The sequence below is a fragment of the Chiloscyllium plagiosum genome, chromosome 15 (genome assembly GCF_004010195.1).
Source record: "Chiloscyllium plagiosum isolate BGI_BamShark_2017 chromosome 15, ASM401019v2, whole genome shotgun sequence".
In the NCBI taxonomy this organism is placed as follows: domain Eukaryota; kingdom Metazoa; phylum Chordata; class Chondrichthyes; order Orectolobiformes; family Hemiscylliidae; genus Chiloscyllium; species Chiloscyllium plagiosum.
Genome location: NC_057724.1, coordinates 29,325,264 through 29,344,143, shown reverse-complemented (window position 1 = coordinate 29,344,143; position 18,880 = coordinate 29,325,264). Strand labels below are relative to the sequence as shown.

The following is an 18,880-nucleotide window of genomic DNA, read 5'->3' as shown; positions in this document are numbered from 1 at the left end:
TATCATTTAATAGCTAGAGGGATAGCAGGGCAGGTCTGATTCCTAAAGGGCACATCCTATTTCATATAGGAATTCCAGGATATTTCCTGTCCCAAATAATTGTGTAAGCAGGAAGGTACATTCATCTGCAACAGCTTGAGCTTTGGGTTTCTGGCATCACTTCAGCACATCTGTGATGCAGAGAGCTATATGATAAAACATTTGTAAATGTGGTCATCCCGGGAGAGAGTGGGAATAGGTGACAAGGAAAAAGGAAAAAGGCAGGGGGTGCAAGAGTTCCTGAATGCATCTCCGTCTCCAACTGGTAATCGGTTCTGAATACTGATGAAAGTGATGGTTCATTTCGGGAGTATAGCTGTAACCAAGTTGGCATTAGATAATTATAAGAATCCACAAATTACAGCAGAATTAGGCCATTTGGCCCCTTGTGCCTGCTCCATCACTTAATAAAATCATGATTGTGTTCATGTTTGTCTTGAATTCCATATTGCCTTTGATAACCTTTGATTCCATTGTCTCACAAGAACACTATGAGTCCAAGCTTGAGTTACAGTAAAGGTATGGTAAATGACTATAAGAAGATACCCAGTGGATTGCACAGATACATTTATTCTGAAGTCTCAACAGTAGTACAATACACACAGTATTTCACTGAACCCTTTTAAAATGTAAACAAGGACTTGGCAGTGTTCAGCTAAGAAATGGATAGAGCTTTAGAAAAATGTAAGACAACAACATCTACTTAATTTCCAAAACAACAACCACCTACAGAAGGTTGAATGGGTAAACAAGGCCAGACACATTTACTATTAAAACAAGTACCAACTAATCCTGTTCTGAGAGTTGGTTGCGGGTTAAATCATCACTTTTATTTTCTTAAACTTGTCCCAAATTGCTATATGTACTTGATTCAGCAGAGTGTTGGATTGACCACTATTGAAGACTCAGAGCACAGATCCAATCTCATTTTTACTACTTTTTATGGGATGGGTGTGTCACTGTCCTTAATGGTCCTTGAAATGAGTGGATTACTAAAGTGTCAACCACATACTATGGGTCTGGAGTCTTTTATTTGATGGAAATAACAAGATGGGGTTGATGAGAGTAGTGCAGTTGATGTTATTTACATGGATTTGAGTAAGGATTTGACAGGGTCCCACTTGGTCAGAAAAATAAAAGCCCACACAATACAGATTGTTTTGCAAATGGAAAGCAGTTTCCAATGATATTCCATGGGGCTCAGTTTTGGGACCCTTACACATTGTGGTACGTGTTCATGATTCAGATTTAAATGTGAGAGGGAGGCTTGATTGGGAAATTTTCAGACTAAACAAAAATTAGCTGGATCATTGATAGGGAAGAGGTTGGCATTGACTGCAGAAGGTATAAACGGCTTGGCAATGGCATCAATAGCAAAATGAATTCAATCCAGATAAATGCGAGGTTACGCCCATGGGCAAGGAAAACAAGACAAGGCAATATACAATAGCTGGAAGAATACTGAGAGGTGCAGAATAAGTGAAAGATCTTGAAATAAACATAAAAACATAGATAATAGAAGCAGCAGTAGGCCATTCTGCCCTTTCAACCGGTACCAGCATTCAATACAATCATGGCTGATCATGAAATCTCAGTATCCCACTCCCACCTTCACACCATACCCTGGATCCCTATAGCCACAAGGGCCATGTCCAGCTCCCTCTTGAATATATCTAATGAACTGGTCCCGACAGCATCCATAGGAGAGAATTCCACAGGTTCACAACTCTGAGTGAAGAAATTCTACCTCACCTCAGTCCTGAATGGCTTACCCACTTATTCTTAGATTGTGACCCCCAGGTCTGGACTTCCCCAACATTAAGAACATTCTTCCCATATCTAGCCTGTCCAGTCCCATCAAGATTTTATACGTTTCTATGAGATCCCCCCTCAATCATCTAAATTCCAGTGAATGCATGTCACATGTACCTGAGATGGCAGGGCAGGTAGGTAAGATGATAAAGAAGACAGGGGTATAATGCTGGAACTATATAAGACCCTGGTTAGGCCACTGCAGGAGTTTTTTATATAGTTTTGGACACCAGATTTCAGGAAGGGCATAATTGCTCTAGAGAGAGTATGGAGGAGATTTACAAGAACGTTGCCAGGGCTCGAACATTACATGTATGAGGAAAATTGGATAAACCAGACTTAATTTAGTCAGATTAGAGGAGGCTATGTAACCAATGTGTGCAAAATGATGAAGGTCATGGACCAAATGAACAGGCAAAACCTGTTTCCCCAAGGAGAGTGGTTAGTTACCTGGGGCATTGATTTAAAATGATTTTTAAAACAATTAAAGGGGGCTTGAGGAAGAGATTTTTCATCCAGAGTATGGTAGATGTCTGGAGTTTTGGCAGAAATCTTTAACTCATTTAAAAGAAACTTGGATCTGTATGTGAAGTAACACAGTTGGTCAAGGTACAGAGTAGGTACAGCTATTAAACGTGGGATTAAAATAGTTGGTGAGTTTATTTAAACAGCACAGACAAGTGGGCTGAATGGCCTCTTTCTGTATTGGAAATTTTCTTTGGTTCTACGGTTCTAGTCATCCAAATGGGTTTTTACAAGTTTTCGTAACAGCTTTATAGATTACTGAGATTTACTGTGCGCTCTCTATTGCAGATTTATTAACTGAACTGAAATTCCACCAGCTGCCACAAAGACATTCGAATCTGTATGTCCAGGCAATTTGCCTGGGGATCTGGATGGCTAGTTCATCTCTGCTAGTCAATCAGAGAAAATGCAGCCATTTCAAATCATAGCATTTTAATTACCTATTTTACAACTGGCTACTTTTTACTTGATTTTCAGAATATTTTTTCAGATTAGGTTGTTCCTGTTTTCTCCGATTCATTCCTGAAGACTCAGGGCTATAAATCTGAAGAAATCTGCATTCTACGTAAAGGAACTATGACAAGGACAAACCTGACTTTGCTCTCGTCTGATGCCCAAATTACTGTATATACTTTCCAATAGAGGTGAGGTTATGGATGGTGTGAATCCTTCTGAGGACCCTTTCCCTAAACCAAGGAAATGCAGACCTAAACTGCCCAATATATTAAATAACTCGATACTCCATACATTTAATTGAGCAGCTCAGATGGTGTCATTGACTAGGAAAGCAGCATGTCAGTGGTTTATAATCATGCATTGAATGTGAAATAGAGAACTTTATAATCTTCATAGATGATATCTTTTATATGGACAGTAGTTTGGAAAACAAAGAGTTGAGCCAGAAGCCACATTATTCAGCCCAATGACTCGAGAATTGAGTGAGTTATTATTATCGCTTTTTGTCAGTGATGGATGTTCACTGCATGGAGCTGAATTATAAAGAGTTCACTTTCAGAAAAGTAGCTCCTCAGTTCCGGAACCATACCGCTCGATGTATTTTCTTGTCTTCAAAATGATTAATCACATTAAAGATCACTGGGACGAAATTGAGAAGAAAACAAATCAAGGGATTTGGTAAACACTTTGAACTTCAATGTTCTTGCATGCGCAAGAACTTCATAAAATGCAATAAATCCCTCTTTAGTGAAAGATCTGATGTCTCTACAGTACTAGTTGTGATTTGTCCAGTATAGTCAGAAATAACCCAGCCCTCAGCTGCCCTGAATGGATCAAACTCTGACCTCAGTGCCAAAATGGCACCATTAATGAACTCAAAAAGTTACTGTTTGTGACAACAACTTTCTAACCACTGCCAAACAACTGTTCCTCTTCAAGCCCTAAGCAGACAGATTTTCCTGGACATGACTACTCCAGCAACTGCCAGACATGTGGAAATGCTAAGCGCCATCAAAAATCCTGGCACAGAAGGCAGATGTCGTTCCCAGAATGTTGTAATGATCGGTCGACTTGGGACCTCCTGAATAAAAATAAAGAATAAACTTTAGTTTGCCCTGTTGAGCGATACAATCTCCTCCTATGCCATTAAGTGCTTTTATTTTAAGCAATACATGTTTCTTCTTACAGCAACAGTTGTAACTGAGAGCTGGTATGACAAGAGTGGAGATAAAGTTTTTTTGATAAATACCAATGGCACCCAAGCACCTTGTAAAACACTCAATGAAACAGAATTTGAACTTAAATAGGGCTTTTACATTTACAGCATCTTGCAAGGCACACTATAGCCAAAAGATTAGTTTTAGATTAGATTCCCTACAGTATGGAAACAGGCCCTTCGGCCCAACCAGTCCACACTGACCCTTTGAAGAGTAACCCACCCAGTCCTCTACCCTATATTTACCCCTGACTAATACACCTATCACTATGAGCAATTTAGCATGGCCAATTCACCTGTCCTGCACATCTTTGGATTGTGGGAGGAAACTGGAGCACCTGGAGGAAATCCACGCAGACACAGGGAGAATGTGCAAACTCCACACAGACAGTTGCCCGAGGCTGGAATTGAACCTGGGACCCTGGTGCTGTGAGGCAGCAGTGCTAACCACTGTGCCACCAGGCCACATGAACTGAATGCAACCATCTATTCTCAGTAAATTTGACAGCAAGGTCCCATAAGTGTAACCCTAGCGCCATCATGCACCAATACTTGCTTCTATCTCATTATTTTCCACTCCATGAACATGATCTTTTTGAATTTGATTTAAGTTTGTAAATTCCTTATTCACATTCCATTGTAATAAATGACAAATAATCTGTTGTTTGGAGCATTAGTTGTGCCGGAAATATTGATCAAGGAGTCTCTTTGTTTGTTGGATGATGCCTTGAGATTTTATCAAGCTGAGTCAGCAGAAGGGAATTAAGTTTAACCTCTCATCTAAAAGACTGATCTTTGTTAATGTAGAATTATCTTAGTGATCTGTCAAAGTTGCAGTGTAAATGGAAACTGAATTCCATAATTGGTCTTGAATCCACAATCTCCGAGAAGGGTAAGAAGGTGGTTAATTAAGTTAAATTGACACAGATTTGATTTTTATTTTAAAATAAAGGGGTAACGCATCCTCACAGTATTAAGTTACTAACTTGTGTATCTAAGTGATCAGCACTAAGCAGCAAATTGAGTGAGGCTTCAGTCCTGGACTGGAGTTGTATAAACTGGAGCCTGAGCCTACAATTTGGCCATTACATTTTTGTCATGATTCATTGACTCACAATGAGGGACTTTTAGGAACACTCCACTCCAGGGGAAATAAACCTTGCTGAAGCCTCTGGACTGTTCATCATTCAAGTTGCAGAGGGTGGGCTGTACTGATTCACTCTAATTCCACATTCAGACTTTCAATGTAATTTCCTTGAAGAAGCAAAAGGAGTCACCTATAGAAGCAATTGTTTATTAGAGCACCTTTCCAATGACATTGCAGGAAGAGTGAGGGTTAATTGAATAATGGTCAAAGTCAAACAGTGTAAATCTTACTTTAATAAGGCTGTGATAGGGCAAAAGTCTAATTAAATAGTGATGAGTGTTGACAAAGAACAGCAGGACCCAATAGTGTTCTAGTTGTCTGATGTGGCATGAACTCCAAACCAACACTAAATGATGAATGAATTGGGCACAGAATTCCCACACAATGATTTACGTCCCATCATTCATTTTACATAAAACTGTAATGGATTGGATCAAATCTCATTCTTCAAACGTCCTGATTTATGATATATGTACTGTTGTAATGGTCAAATAAATCTGGGTCCAGGACAGTATGGTAACTGCTAGCTTTTTAGATCGATACACCATCAATTTCAATTCACCCCTGTGGGAGTAATGATGCAGGCTGTGTTTTCAATAATACAGGCTGATCTTTATACAAATTATCGACACTGCTGATCACAAAGTATATTAGCTGTTGTGAACATATCCTCCTGTGTCACTTTAGCTTTACGAATGCATTTCATAAGGTTTAACATTTACCACTAGAACAATCTTATAATTAATCATCAAGTTGACTTCGGAATGAGTAACTATAAGATCTTAATCCAGTTTGTTCACTATTTACCTGAACCTCAGGCTCATGGGTCCAGATTGCTGTCTCTGGAATAATTCCTATGGCACACATCACCTACACAAAGAATACACACAAAGTAAGGACAGTGTTGAGCAAATACGTACACAGCTAGATATGTCAGAAGGACCAAAATACAAATTTAGCTATTTCTTATTTCTACACAATTGATGAAAATTCAGCTCAATTTTATACATCACTCTTAATTTTCAATTTCATTGACTTCATTGCTCACATTGTAGCATTATCCAATGTCTAAATGCCCCAGCCTGTAAATAATTCCACATTCTGTGCATCTGTTAGTTTAGCAAAGGCAACAAATGCTGCCTTCTATCACAACACTTGGAAAGGAAGATTTTAAAGTTCCAATATACATTTTGTAACTTCAATGATACAGGGAGTCCAAGAGTGTGGTGCTGGAAAAGCGCAGCAGGTCAGGCAGCATCCAAGGAGCAGGAGAATCGATGTTTTGGGCATAAGCCCTTCATCAAGAATGAGGCTTGTGGGTTGGGGCTGAGAGATAAATGGGAGAGGGGTGGGGTTGGGGGCAAGGTAGCTGTGAAAGCAATAGGTGAATGAAGGTGAGAGAGAAGATGATAGGTCAGAGGGGGGAGTGATGGACAGGTCAGGAGGGCGGTACCGAGTTGAAGGTTTGGAACTGGAAGAATGTGGGTGGAGGGGAAATGAGGAAGCTGTTAAAATCCACATCTATCCCATGTGATTGCAGAGGAATATGAGGTGTTCCTCCTCCAGGCATCGGGTGGTAACGGTTTGGTGGTGGAGGAAGCCCAGGACTTGCATGTCTTTGACGGAGTGGGAGGGGGAGTTGAAGTGTTCAGCCACTGGGTGGTGGGGTTGGTGGGTGCGGGTTTCCCAGAGATGTTCTCTGAAACAATCCATAAGAAGGCGTCCTGTCTCCCCGATGTAGAGGAGACCACACGGGCTGCAACGGATGCAGTTATTGACACTGGTAGGGGGACAGGTGAATTTCTGATGGATGTGGAAGGATCCCTCTGGGGCCTTGGACGGAGGTGAGGGGAGTGGTGTGGGCACAGGTTTTGCACTTCCTACGGTGGCAGGAAAGGATGCCAGGATTGGGGTATGGGCTGGTATGGCATGTAGATCTGATGAGGGAGTCGCGGAGGGAATGGTCTTCTTGGAATGTTGATTGTGGGGGAGGGAAGTATGTCTCTTGTGGTGGGGTCCATTTAGAGGTGGCGGACGTGGCAGACATTGGTGCGTTGTATGTGGAGTTTGGTGGGGTGGAAGGTGAGGACCAGCTGAGTTCTATCCTTGTTGCGTTTCGAGGGATTGGGTTCAAGGGCAGTGGTGCGTGAAGTGGAAGAGATGCGCAAGAGGGCATCGTCAAACACGTGGGAAGGAAAGTTGCAATCATGGAAGAAGGAAGCCATCTGGGTCTTTATGAGATAGAACTAGTCATCCTGGGAACCGATGCGGTGGAGGCGGAGGAATTAGGAATAAGTGATGGCGTTATTACACAGGAGGTGGGATGGAAGGAAGTGTAGTCTAGGTAGTTGTGGAAGTCAGTGGGCTTGTAGTATATGTCTGTGGTATAAGTCTGGAGGACCAGTTCAGCCAGGTGGATGAGGGTGTCGGTGGAAGGGTCCTGGTTGGGACGGCGTAAGAGGAAGAAACGGAGGACTTGGATACCTTCGTCATGGCAGATGTGTACAGGGACTGGGTGTCCATGGTGAAGATGAGGTGTTGGGGCCGGGAAAACAAAAATCTTGGAGGAGGTGAAGGGCGTGGGTGGTGTCCCAAGCATTGGTGTGGAGTTCCTGGACTAAGGGGGACGGGATGGTACCGAGGTAGGAAGAGATGAGTTCAGTGGGACAGGCGCAGGCTGAGACAATGGGTCGGCTGGGGCAGTCAGGTTTGTGAATCTTAGGAAGGATGTAGAATCAGGCAGTGCGAGGTTCACAGAAAATGAGGTTGGAGACTGACTGGATTACCAACTTCAGTGGTACACCCCAGTATCAATTTTATTTTTTAAAAGAACATCAGTAATTATATATACTGGTCAACAAAAGAAAGTGGAAATATCCAGCAGATCAGCGTGAGAGACAGAATTGTTATTTCAGGTTTGCAAAATTTCACACAAAACTGTGGCATTAAATATTTTTTTTTGTTTCTACAATTGCTGCCTGACCAGCTGTGTGTTGTATATGGGTTTAAAAGGGTTAAAACTGAGGAGCAACCTAAGTACCACCACAAAGATAATGTCATATAGACTTGAGGGGAGAACAGCTTAGGAGTGAGTCTGAACATTGAGTTCACCTCAAAATCTCTATAACAATGTGTATCATATCAATACAACTTGTAACTAGTTGCCAATATTCAATAAACTATGTTTGTTAACATCAAGAGATTTCAGTGGTTAGACTACTAAGTAAATTTCCTCCACTGCACTAGGCTGAGTAGGTCTTGTAGTTTCCAACAGGAACCTTCATCATGAGCAGCATGTCAGACTGCTGGCATATTCATATAACATGGAGTATATCCATCACTCTCTCTTATATTTCAGATTTCCAGCATTTGCAATATTTTGTTTTTTATATTGATGATTATGTAGCAGTTCAAAACTAGTGCCCACAAGACAAACATTGTCTCCATACAAAACATTGTAGCAGCACTAATTAATCAGTCTGTCTTCACCAGCACAAATACACTGTGCTTGACTCCAACTTCTCTCACCGCACCCACTGCTTCCATTGAGGCAAGCAGAGTAACTAGGCTCTTCTGTTGGCACTCAGCACAAACAGAGAAATGTATGGAAGTTAAATGTAGTGAACCTCTGGATTGGGCTGGGGGGGGGGGGTTAATTTAAAGTCACGATCCTGTGATACCTCTCTGGCAGCCCGTTCCCCAGCCTGTACTGCTCCGTCCATGTAACCGCTCCACTTGGTGGCTGTCTCAGTACCAGCAAAGTACACCCGCCCGAATGGTTCGCGGAGAACTCTGAACAAAAGAAAAAATCAGCTTGTGTGAGTCAATCCCTTCAAACAGAATGACCTGAACCAAAATCAAATAAAAACAGAAAACACTATAAATACCCAGCAGACCAGGCTGGGTGTGAGGAAGAATGTTAATGATTTCGGAGGATGAACTTACTTCAAAACTGGAAGTCTTTAGAGATACAACATATTTCATGTCAGTTCAGAGGCAGGGAAAGAAAGAGCAAAGGAAAGGTCAAAAGTAAACATCTTTGACCGGGTGGAATGTAGGAGAGATTTAAAGGGAAAATTTATGATGGTATAAAGTTACAGGGAATAGCAATGGGAAACAAAACAAAACAAGTGTTAAGACTGGTGGTTGGAGTGACTGTGTGAGTTTTATTGCTGTATCAGTTTTGCAGGTGATTACGTATGTTTAGGCTTGACCATCTACTATGAATTAAAATACGCTGCTGACCCAGTTAGCTGGCACCATTGATGGTGAACAGGAGAAAACAGAGGCAATACACAGGTCTCATCATTTCAATGTGAACAACCAGGAGTTCAGCAGCTAAACTCCTGATCAAGATGTTCAGGTCCTAAAGGACATAGCTGCTGGAATGGGTCTGTAGCAGGTGGTGAGGGAACCAACAAGAGGGAAAAACATACTTGACCTCATCCTTACCAAACTGATGGTTGCTGATGCATCTGTCCATGGTAGTATCAGTAAGAGAGACCACTGCACAGTCCTTGTGGAGACGAAGTCATACCTTCACATTGAGAATACATTGTTTTGTGTAGCGCTATCACTGTGCGAAATGGGACAGACTCTGAACAGATCTAGAAACTCAAGACTGGGCATCCATGAAGTGCTGTGGGCCATCAACAGAATTATACTCTAGCACAATCTGCAATTTTATTGTCTGGTATATCCTCCGCTCAACTACTTCTGTCAAACCAAGGGATCAACTCTGGTTCAATGGAGAGTGCAGCAGCTATGCCAGGGCCACCTAACTATGAAACAAAGAAATAAAAACAGAAGTTGCTGGAGAAACTCAGCAGGTCTGACAGCATCTGAAAGTTGAAAGCAGAGTTAATATTTTGAGTCCAGTATCTCGTCATCAGAACTGTTCTGATGAAGAGTCACTGGACTTGAAACATTAATCCATATCTAAAAATGAGATGTCATCCTGGTGAAGCTACCAAACAGGACTACTTGCACGACAAAAAGCATATGCAGCAAGTGAGAAACAGAGCTTAGTGTTCCCAAACCAACAAATCAGAACGATTTGTGCTGCCACTTCAATCATGAATGGTGATGGACAATTAAACAACTCACTGGAGGAAGAGGCTTCCCAAATATCCCCATCCTTAATAATGGAAGAGCCCAGCACATCATTGCAAAGGATAAGGCTGAAGCACTTGAACGATTTTCAGGCAGAGGTAGCGAGTGGATGATCCAGCTCAATCTCCTGCAGTGGTCCCAGCATCACAGATGCCAGTCTTGAGGCCAGTCTATTCACTCCACATGGCATCAAGAAACAGTTGAAAGTACTGGATAATACAAAGGCTATCGGGCCTGATAACATTCCGGCAATAGTATCTGATGAAGTGTCATACAGTCTCGAAACGTTAGCTTCCTCTCTCTTCATGGATGCCTACTGACCTGCTGTGATCTCCAGCACTTTTTGATGTCAGTACAGATTCCAGCATCCATAGTAATTTGCTCCTACAGCACTTAAAGCTTGTTCTCCAGAACTTGCTGCTCCCCTAGCCAAACTCTTCCAGTGCAGCTACAACACTGACATCTACCCAACAATACGGAAAATTGACAAGGTATGTCCTGTGCACAAAAAGCAGGACAAATCTAACCCAACAAATTACTGCCCCATCAGTCAATTCTCGATCATCAGTAAACTGATGGAGGGTGTCATCAACAGTGCTATCAAGCAGCTCCTGCTCAGCAGTAACCTGCTCAGTGACACCCAGTTTGGGTTCCGCTGGGGCCACTCAGCTCCTGACGTTATTACTGTCTTGGTTCAAGCATGGACAAAAGAGCTGAAGACCACAGGGGAGCTGAGAATGACAGGCCTTGACATTAAGGTTACATTTGACTGAATGTGGCATCAAAGGAGCCTTTGCAGAACTGGAATCAATATATATCAGGAGACTAGTTGGAGTTCTTCCTGGCACATCGGGAGATATTTGTAGCTGGAGGTCTGTCATCTCAGCTCCAGGATATCTCAGCAGGAGTTTCTCAGGGTAGTGTCCTAGGCCCAAACATCTTCAGCTGCTTCTTCAATGACTTTCCCTCCATCATAAAGTCAGAAGTGGGGATGTTCAATGATGATTGTACATTGTTCAGCACCATTCGTGATTCCTCACATATTTAAATGGTTCATGTTTAAATGCAACAAGATCTGGACAGTATTCAGACAGGAATTCACAAGTGGCAAGTAATATTCACCACATAAATGCCAGGAAATAACCAGTTCCAGTAAGAGACACTGTACACACTACCCCTTGACCTTCAATGGTGTTACCATCACTGAATATCAACATTATGGGGCTTAAAAATGATAACATTAAACCAGTCCATTAGGGATTAATCATTAAGCGTTAATTGGACATGACAATGAACAACTGAAGCAAAGTGGAAAAATCCATAAACACACAGGCTTGGTGTAAAAAACAGCCTGTTTTGGTTGGGAGGTAACTGCAGAAATTTGATTGTCTGTCGGAAGCATTTTGTAATGTAGCTAACATGGAGCCATCTGGAGATGTGTTCAACTGATTTTCTGCACAATGGAATGTCTGGAAAAGTGTTGTGAGTACTAGGAAATGCTGATACAGCATATAACCAGAGTAGTAGCTGCGACCCTGGTTGCACTCACTCGCTGGACTTTCCCCATCGGACCGGGACCTTCCCCATTGCACCAGGTTTGTGAGGCCGGGGTCATGATCTTTCCTATTGGACTGGGGTTCAAGGACTGACACTGTGGGCTTTTTCCTATTGGACTGAGGTTTGTAAGACTAAGGCTGTCCATACTGAACCAGGTTCGTGACTCCGGGGCCTTGGATCTTCACCATCAGACTAGGGTTTGCGAACCTGTGCTGTGGAACCTGAGATTGAGATCCAAGTGCCAGCCATCACCCTGGAGCCCCTGATGGGCAGAAAACAGTAAGACACATTTGTTGAATATGTCTAAAGTAGTTTAAGCTAATAGATTCCCTCATTAGTTTGCATGTATCTAAATTATATTAAGCTAATAAATTTGCTCTCTTTATCAAGATGCATGTGTCTTCTTGTAATTTAATCAGACATAAACAATTTTATAGGTACTTTCAGACTAACAATACATTACCATTGACCAGAAACCAATATAAACCCAGTGGCTACAAAAGCAGGTGAGAGGCTAGGAATACTGCAGTGAGTAACCCACCTCCTGAGTCCCCAAAACCTTTCTACAATCTACAAGGCACAAGTTAAGAATGTGATGGAATACTCTACATGTGTCTGATGGGTGCAGCCCCAACAATTCTCAAGAAGCTTGACACCAGCCAGGACAAAGCAGCCCACTTGACTGGCACGACATCCACAAATATCCACTCCTTCCCACCAGCAACACTCAGCAGCAGCAGTGTGTACCATCTTCACGGTACACTGCAGAAATTCACCAAAATGCTCAGACAGCACATTTCAAATGTGCAACCACTTCCATTTAGAAGGACAAGGGCAACAGATACATGGGAAAATCACCATCTGCAAGTTTCCCTCTAAGCCAGTCACCATCCTGACTTGGAAATATACCGCTGTTCTTCACCGTCGCTGGGTCAAAATCATAAAGTTCCCTCCCTACGGGCATTGTGGATCTACCTAGAGCACATGTACTGCAGCAATTCAAGAAGGCTTCTCAAGGGCAACTAGAAACAGGAAATAAATGCTGACCAGCCCAGCAATGGTCCCATCCAACGGGTGACAAAAGACAAAATTCAGCAAGTAACATCATTTGCTATGTGTAATGATGTTCTTGTACTATCTACAGGTAACACGTATCAGGTACACAGATTCTGTTTACTTGAAGATCTCTAGTGAGTTTATTCAAAACTACACCAGCACAAACTTTACAGAGTCTTTTTCTTATATATCCAGAACTGTTGTTATACACAACTGAATGCTTTTCCCACCACCAAATCACCATGATGTTTTTTCCAACTACTAAATACCAACATGCAATTAATTAGATATTTACATGCAAACCCCCTTGTGAGCAATGTAAACCATCAAAAGCAAGGTGGGGGGAGAGGGGGTAAGGAAGTGGGAAGAGGCTAAATCAAAATGGCATTGGAGATGGGAAATAAAATACTGTATCCCACCTTTCTCTAAAGGCATCAGAGCATTGGTGAATACTGTAATACTGTATGCTCCCTCTCCAATGACACCCAGCCATGAACATGGATGTCATTCCTAGACATAGCCAGTATCTGGAGTGCTACAACGCAGAATGACAGTGGCCTATAGTCACATGATGACATCCAGGTACAGATTCACTGGCTTTTAGGGTTTCCTAAAGGGACATCACTCTTCAAACAAAAATACAATATTATGTTGCAGGAATCTAGATTGATTATGCATAGGCACGTACTTGCCGAACTGAATGAACATCCCTGGTGGGAAGTATGCAGTGTAGCAGCCACCTGAGTACTGCTCCTCACACCAGTCTTTTTCTTCATAGTGAACAGCCTGGGAACAGGAAAGGTTTGTGTTTCAATGATAATTAATAATGCAGTAAAATTTTATCACATGGTTTAATTGTTAAGCATTGCCAATTTTCTGAGGTTTCTGTACATAGAGGGATCAATGGACAGATCCCAAAATTGGGCATATGGTGTGGGAAGAAAAATTAACCTCTGTCTACTGCACAAGTTTCATGTTGGCGAATAATCAGGCTCAAATGTACAAAAACTAAGTCAGAGAGAAAGGACAGCAACTCCAGACGTTTGAGGTCATACATGCATTCTGTTGCAGCAGGTTCAAATGGAGGCTCACCTCACCGGGTTGGCAGAGACACTGAGGCAGATGGCATTACATGAAACCCCTGATACATTGGCAGTCCTGCCAGAAATCCTCATACCACTGTCCTTTAGCACAGAACAGGTGGCCAATGCCACAAGGACATTTGAGGATGAGACTATGATGCATCATCTGATTTGACTTCTCAGTTTTCACTGCAGCACAATTAGAAGTCGCCAATATGAACAACAGAACAATACACTCAGAGCTCCTGAAGATCTCAGTTTTTATTGAGATTGAACTTGCTCATGAAATGGGTGCACCTTTGGGTAGTTAAAATATATTGCTCATCCCTATTTACCCAGCAACTCTGCATTGTCAACATCACTGATAGACCAATTGATCTGTTCTGTCATGACACTTGTTGAGGGAGAGGAGAGTATTTCTTGCTCTTCTTCAAATAGTGACACGGATGTTTGTAAATTTCAGGATTGGCCAGAGAGAAGCTTACTAACCTAATATGCTGGGTCAACACTTACTGCGCTAGACTCAGTCAAGATGATTGGCTGCACAAATCAGTGTATTTGGGAGAAAAGAAGGATTAAAGAGACCCTCTCACTTTCAGCATCTCAAAGCCTTTCCTTTCGTAACAGCATATTGCACATCACAAAGTGACATATTCCTTTCTCTCTTCCAGTTCGCAAGAGGCCAAATGACAGATGTACCCTGTAGGGTGACACTATGTCAAACAGAATATGCAATAGGCTCAGGTTTATCAGGCGCGAGCATAATCTAATTATCCACTATCACCAAAGTGGCCAGTATGTTTAAAAGCAATTTAAAAGGAATCAGGAGCAGGAGGCTGCTGCTCAGCTATGTGATACGCCTGAAAGGTGCTGCCAACTGCAATTCTCCACTTTTCCTCTACCATACTTCCTGGCACTTTCCTGACAACCAATAAATCCAATAGACATTTGCTCCAAGTATTCTGTGACAGGTTCTTAAAGCTTGCCCAAATTATTGAAAGTGTAGGCATTAGGTCAGATATATTTTATACTATTACTTCAATCCCACTACAATTGTAAGATTATTGATTTTTTAGGATGTCTTCTATCAAAAGGTACTTACATATAGAGCTTCTTCTGTCTCCAGGACTCGGGCATAAATCTGGCAGATTCGTTGCTTCCTGAAAAGACAAGATTTTATACAAGCTTCTTCAGAAATGTAGCCAATACGAACATAGCTAGCCTCTTGCACGGTAACACAATTAATGCTGCACATTATATTGGTGTCACATGCTGTACCACACAGAAGTAATATGCATTACCTGCAGGTTAAGTTCTATTCCTTTTACACAGACATTGAAAGGGATATAGAACTCTTTGCCACTTTGGTTAGCTGTACTAATTAAGGGAGAATTTAATGTATATATGAAGGAGAATGGAAGATGAATAGGAAAAGCAACAACACTGCACAGAGATTCTACGTAATGCAATGTGGACCAATATCATTCACCAGAAAACTGTAAGGGCTAATTTGAATATTGAAAATATTAATTAATTTGCAAGTATAATTTTCAAAAATCTTACAGATTCTTTATGATTTATTTCTTCGAAAAGGTATCTCAATGCATAAGATTCAGAATTTTCTTTCCTCTGTTGGTCATTACTGTGATGTTTGGAAAAGTATTTGTGTTTCAATGATCCTTCAGCTAGTGCTGCTGGAAGTATCTGCAGCTGAGAGGGACACCCAAGGCAGCAAGGTCAGGGGTTACTGCCAGACAAAGTGCAGTTCAAAAGTTTTGAATGGCTCAGGGTGAAGGATGAGCATGTGTTTCACCAGCTGAGAAGGTGGTCCCAGTTATTGAAATGTCACTGAAATCTGATCACCAACCTGAAAAGATCTTGTGGACCATAAAAGTGAACCACATTAAATGATGTTATGCACACACTTCCACTCAGTTCTGCCAAGTCTCATTGCAATGCCTCTGAACCTGGGAGTCTCTCGTCAAGAATCTGTACAATGGTGTCAGATTTATGATGGTCATGTGTTGGGACAGACGTGCCTTCAGGTAGCAGTGGCTGTAACTGAGCAATCCTCTTCACGATACTCTCTGCTCACCCTAAATGGTTAAGGCACTAGGAAAGGTGTCCTAAAAATCAGCTGTCCCACTTTCTCTTGGTTGTTGAAGCACTACCTTCATAGTTGAAGAAAGAAAACTTCACTTCTACAATTTGGAACGTTAGAACATCCATTGGACAACCCCAAGGGGGACTGTCTGGAAAGAACAATCATTTCATGTGAACCATCAAGACTGCAAACTGACATTGCTACCTTCAGTGGGATGGTCTTCATGGGGAGGGGCAGCTGAAGGATCAAGCAGGGCATACACCTTCTAATGCAAAGGCAAGACTGACAGTGACCCTCCTGTTCACACGGTTGGTTTTTTTCCAATTGGAATAACATCTTGAATATACTCCCCAATTACGAAACATTCATGACATTACATTTCAAGCTGAGCCACGGTCACATGAAGAATTAAATGAAAAGTTCTATTTTGACTTTGCTTAACTGCCACCTCAAAAGAAGTAAAGAAAAATCACCCTTCTTGGGTCATTAGTACTAGCATTAACCATGACTCTGATATACTTGAGAGAGATCATTGGGAAAAATGACTTAGGAAGGATGGATTGCACCTAAATTGGAAGGAGACTAATATACTGGCAGGTAGATTTGCTAGAGTTGCTTGGGAGGATTTAAATTAGTAAGGAGGGGGGAGCAGGGAGATAGTGAGGAAAGAGATCAATCTGAGACTGGTACAGTTGAGAACAGAAGCAAGTCAAACGTCAGGGCAGACAGGGACAAAGCAGAGAACAAGGTAGGACTGATCAATTAAACTGCATTTATTTCAATGCAAGAGGCCTAACAGGGAAGGCAGATGAACTCAGGGCATGGTTAGCAACAAGGGACTGAAATATCATAGCAATTAAAGAAACATGGCTCAGGGATGGACAGGACTGGCAGCTTAATGTTCCAGGATACAAATGTTACAGGAAGGACAGAAAGGGAGGCAAGAGAGGAGGGGGAGTGGCGGTTTTGATCAGGGATAGCATTACAACTGTACTGAGGGAAGATATTCCTGGAAATACATCCAGGGAAGTTATTTGGGTGAAACTGAGAAATAAGAAAGGGATGATCACCTTATTGTGATTGTATTATAGACTCCCTAATAGTCAGAGAAAAATTGAGAAATCAATTTGTAAGATCTCAGTTATCTGTAAGAATAATAGGGTGGTTATGGTAGGGGATTTTACTTTCCAAACATATACTGGGATTGCCACAGTGTTAAATGTTTAGATAGAGAGGAATTTCTTAAGTGTGTACAAGACTATTTTCTGATTCAGTATGTGGATGTACCTACTAGAGAAGGTGCCAAACTTGACCTACTCTTGGAAAATAAGGCAGGGCAGGTGACTGAGGTGTCAGTGGGAGAGCACTTTGGGGCCAGCGACCATAATTCTATTAGATTTAAAATAGTGATGGAAAAGAATAGACCAGATCTAAAAGATAAAGTTTGAAATTGGAGAAAGGCCAATTTTGACGGTATTAGGCAAGAACTTTCAAAAGCTGATTGGGGGCAATGTTCACAGGTAAAGGGATGGCTGAAAAATGGGAAGCCTTCAGAAATGAGATAACGAGAACCCAGAGAAAGTATATTCCTGTCAGGGTGAAAGGGAAGGCTGGTAGGTATAGGGAATGCTGGATGACTAAAGAAATTGAGGGTTTGGTTAAGAAAACAAAGGAAGCATATTTCAGGTATAGACAGGACAGATTGAGTGAATCCTTAGAAGAGTATGAAGGCAGTAGCAGTATACTTAAGAGGGAAATCAAGGGGGCAAAAAGGGGACATGAGATAGCTTTGGCAAATAGAGTTAAAGAGAATCCAAAGGGCTTTTACAAATTCTTTAAGGTCAAAAGGGTAACTAGGGAGAGAATAGCGCCCCTCAAAGATCAGCAAGGCAGCCTTTGTGTGGAACCACAGGAGAGGGGGGAGATACTAAACAAGTATTTTGCATCAGTATTTACTGTGGAAAAGGACATGGAAGTTATAGAATGTAAGGAAATACATGGTGACATCTTGATAAATGTCCATATTACAGAGGAGGAAGTGCTGGATGTCTTGAAACGCATAAAAATGGATAAATCCCCAGGACCTGGTCAGGTGTACCCTAGAACTCTGTGGGAAGCTGGACAAGTGATTGCTGAGCCTCTTCCCGATATATTTGTATCATCGATAGTCACAGGTGAGATGCAGAAGACTGGAGGTTGGCTAATAGAGTTGAAGAAGGATTGTAGGGACAGGCCAGGGAACTATAGACCAATGAGCCTGATGTTGGTGCTGGGCATGTGATTGGAGAGAATCCTGAGGCACAGAATGTACATGCATTTGGAAAGGCAAGGACTGATTAGGGATAGTCAACATGGCTTTGTGCGTGGGAAATCATGTCTCACAAACTTGATTGAGTTTTTGGAAGTAACAAAGAGGAATAATGAGGGCAAAGTAGTAGATGTGATCTATATGGACTTCAGTAAGGCGTTCGACAAGTTTCCCTATGGGAGTCTGGTTAGCAAGATTAGATCTCATGGAATACAGGGAGAACTAGCCATTTGGATACAGAACTGGCTCAAAGGTAGAAGACAGAGGATGGTGGTGGAGGGTAGTTTTTCAGATGGGAAGCCTGTGACCAGTGGAGTGCCACAAGGATCAGTGCTGGATCCACTACTTTTCGTTAATGATTAAATGACTTGGATGTAAGCATGCGGTATAGTTAATAAATTTGCAGATGCTACCAAAATTGGAGGTGTAGTGGACAGCGAATAAGGTTACCTCAGATTACAACAGA

At 41.9% G+C, this 18,880-nt stretch overlaps 1 protein-coding gene across 1 annotated transcript in view; it reads right to left on the bottom strand.

Moving 5' to 3' along the window:
• Window positions 1–1,896: 1,896 nt before the first annotated feature.
• The window catches only part of LOC122557182 (amine oxidase [flavin-containing]-like), a 76,568-nt gene continuing 59,584 nt past the window's right edge, over window positions 1,897–18,880 (bottom strand). Inside the window, exons 11-15 of the mRNA XM_043704583.1 lie at window positions 15,105–15,162; window positions 13,609–13,706; window positions 8,876–8,987; window positions 6,003–6,065; window positions 1,897–3,913 (exon numbers count right to left, since the gene is read on the bottom strand). Coding sequence (XP_043560518.1) covers window positions 3,767–3,913; window positions 6,003–6,065; window positions 8,876–8,987; window positions 13,609–13,706; window positions 15,105–15,162 — 478 coding nt within the window. The 3' untranslated portion in view covers window positions 1,897–3,766. The remainder of the gene's footprint in view (window positions 3,914–6,002; window positions 6,066–8,875; window positions 8,988–13,608; window positions 13,707–15,104; window positions 15,163–18,880) is intronic.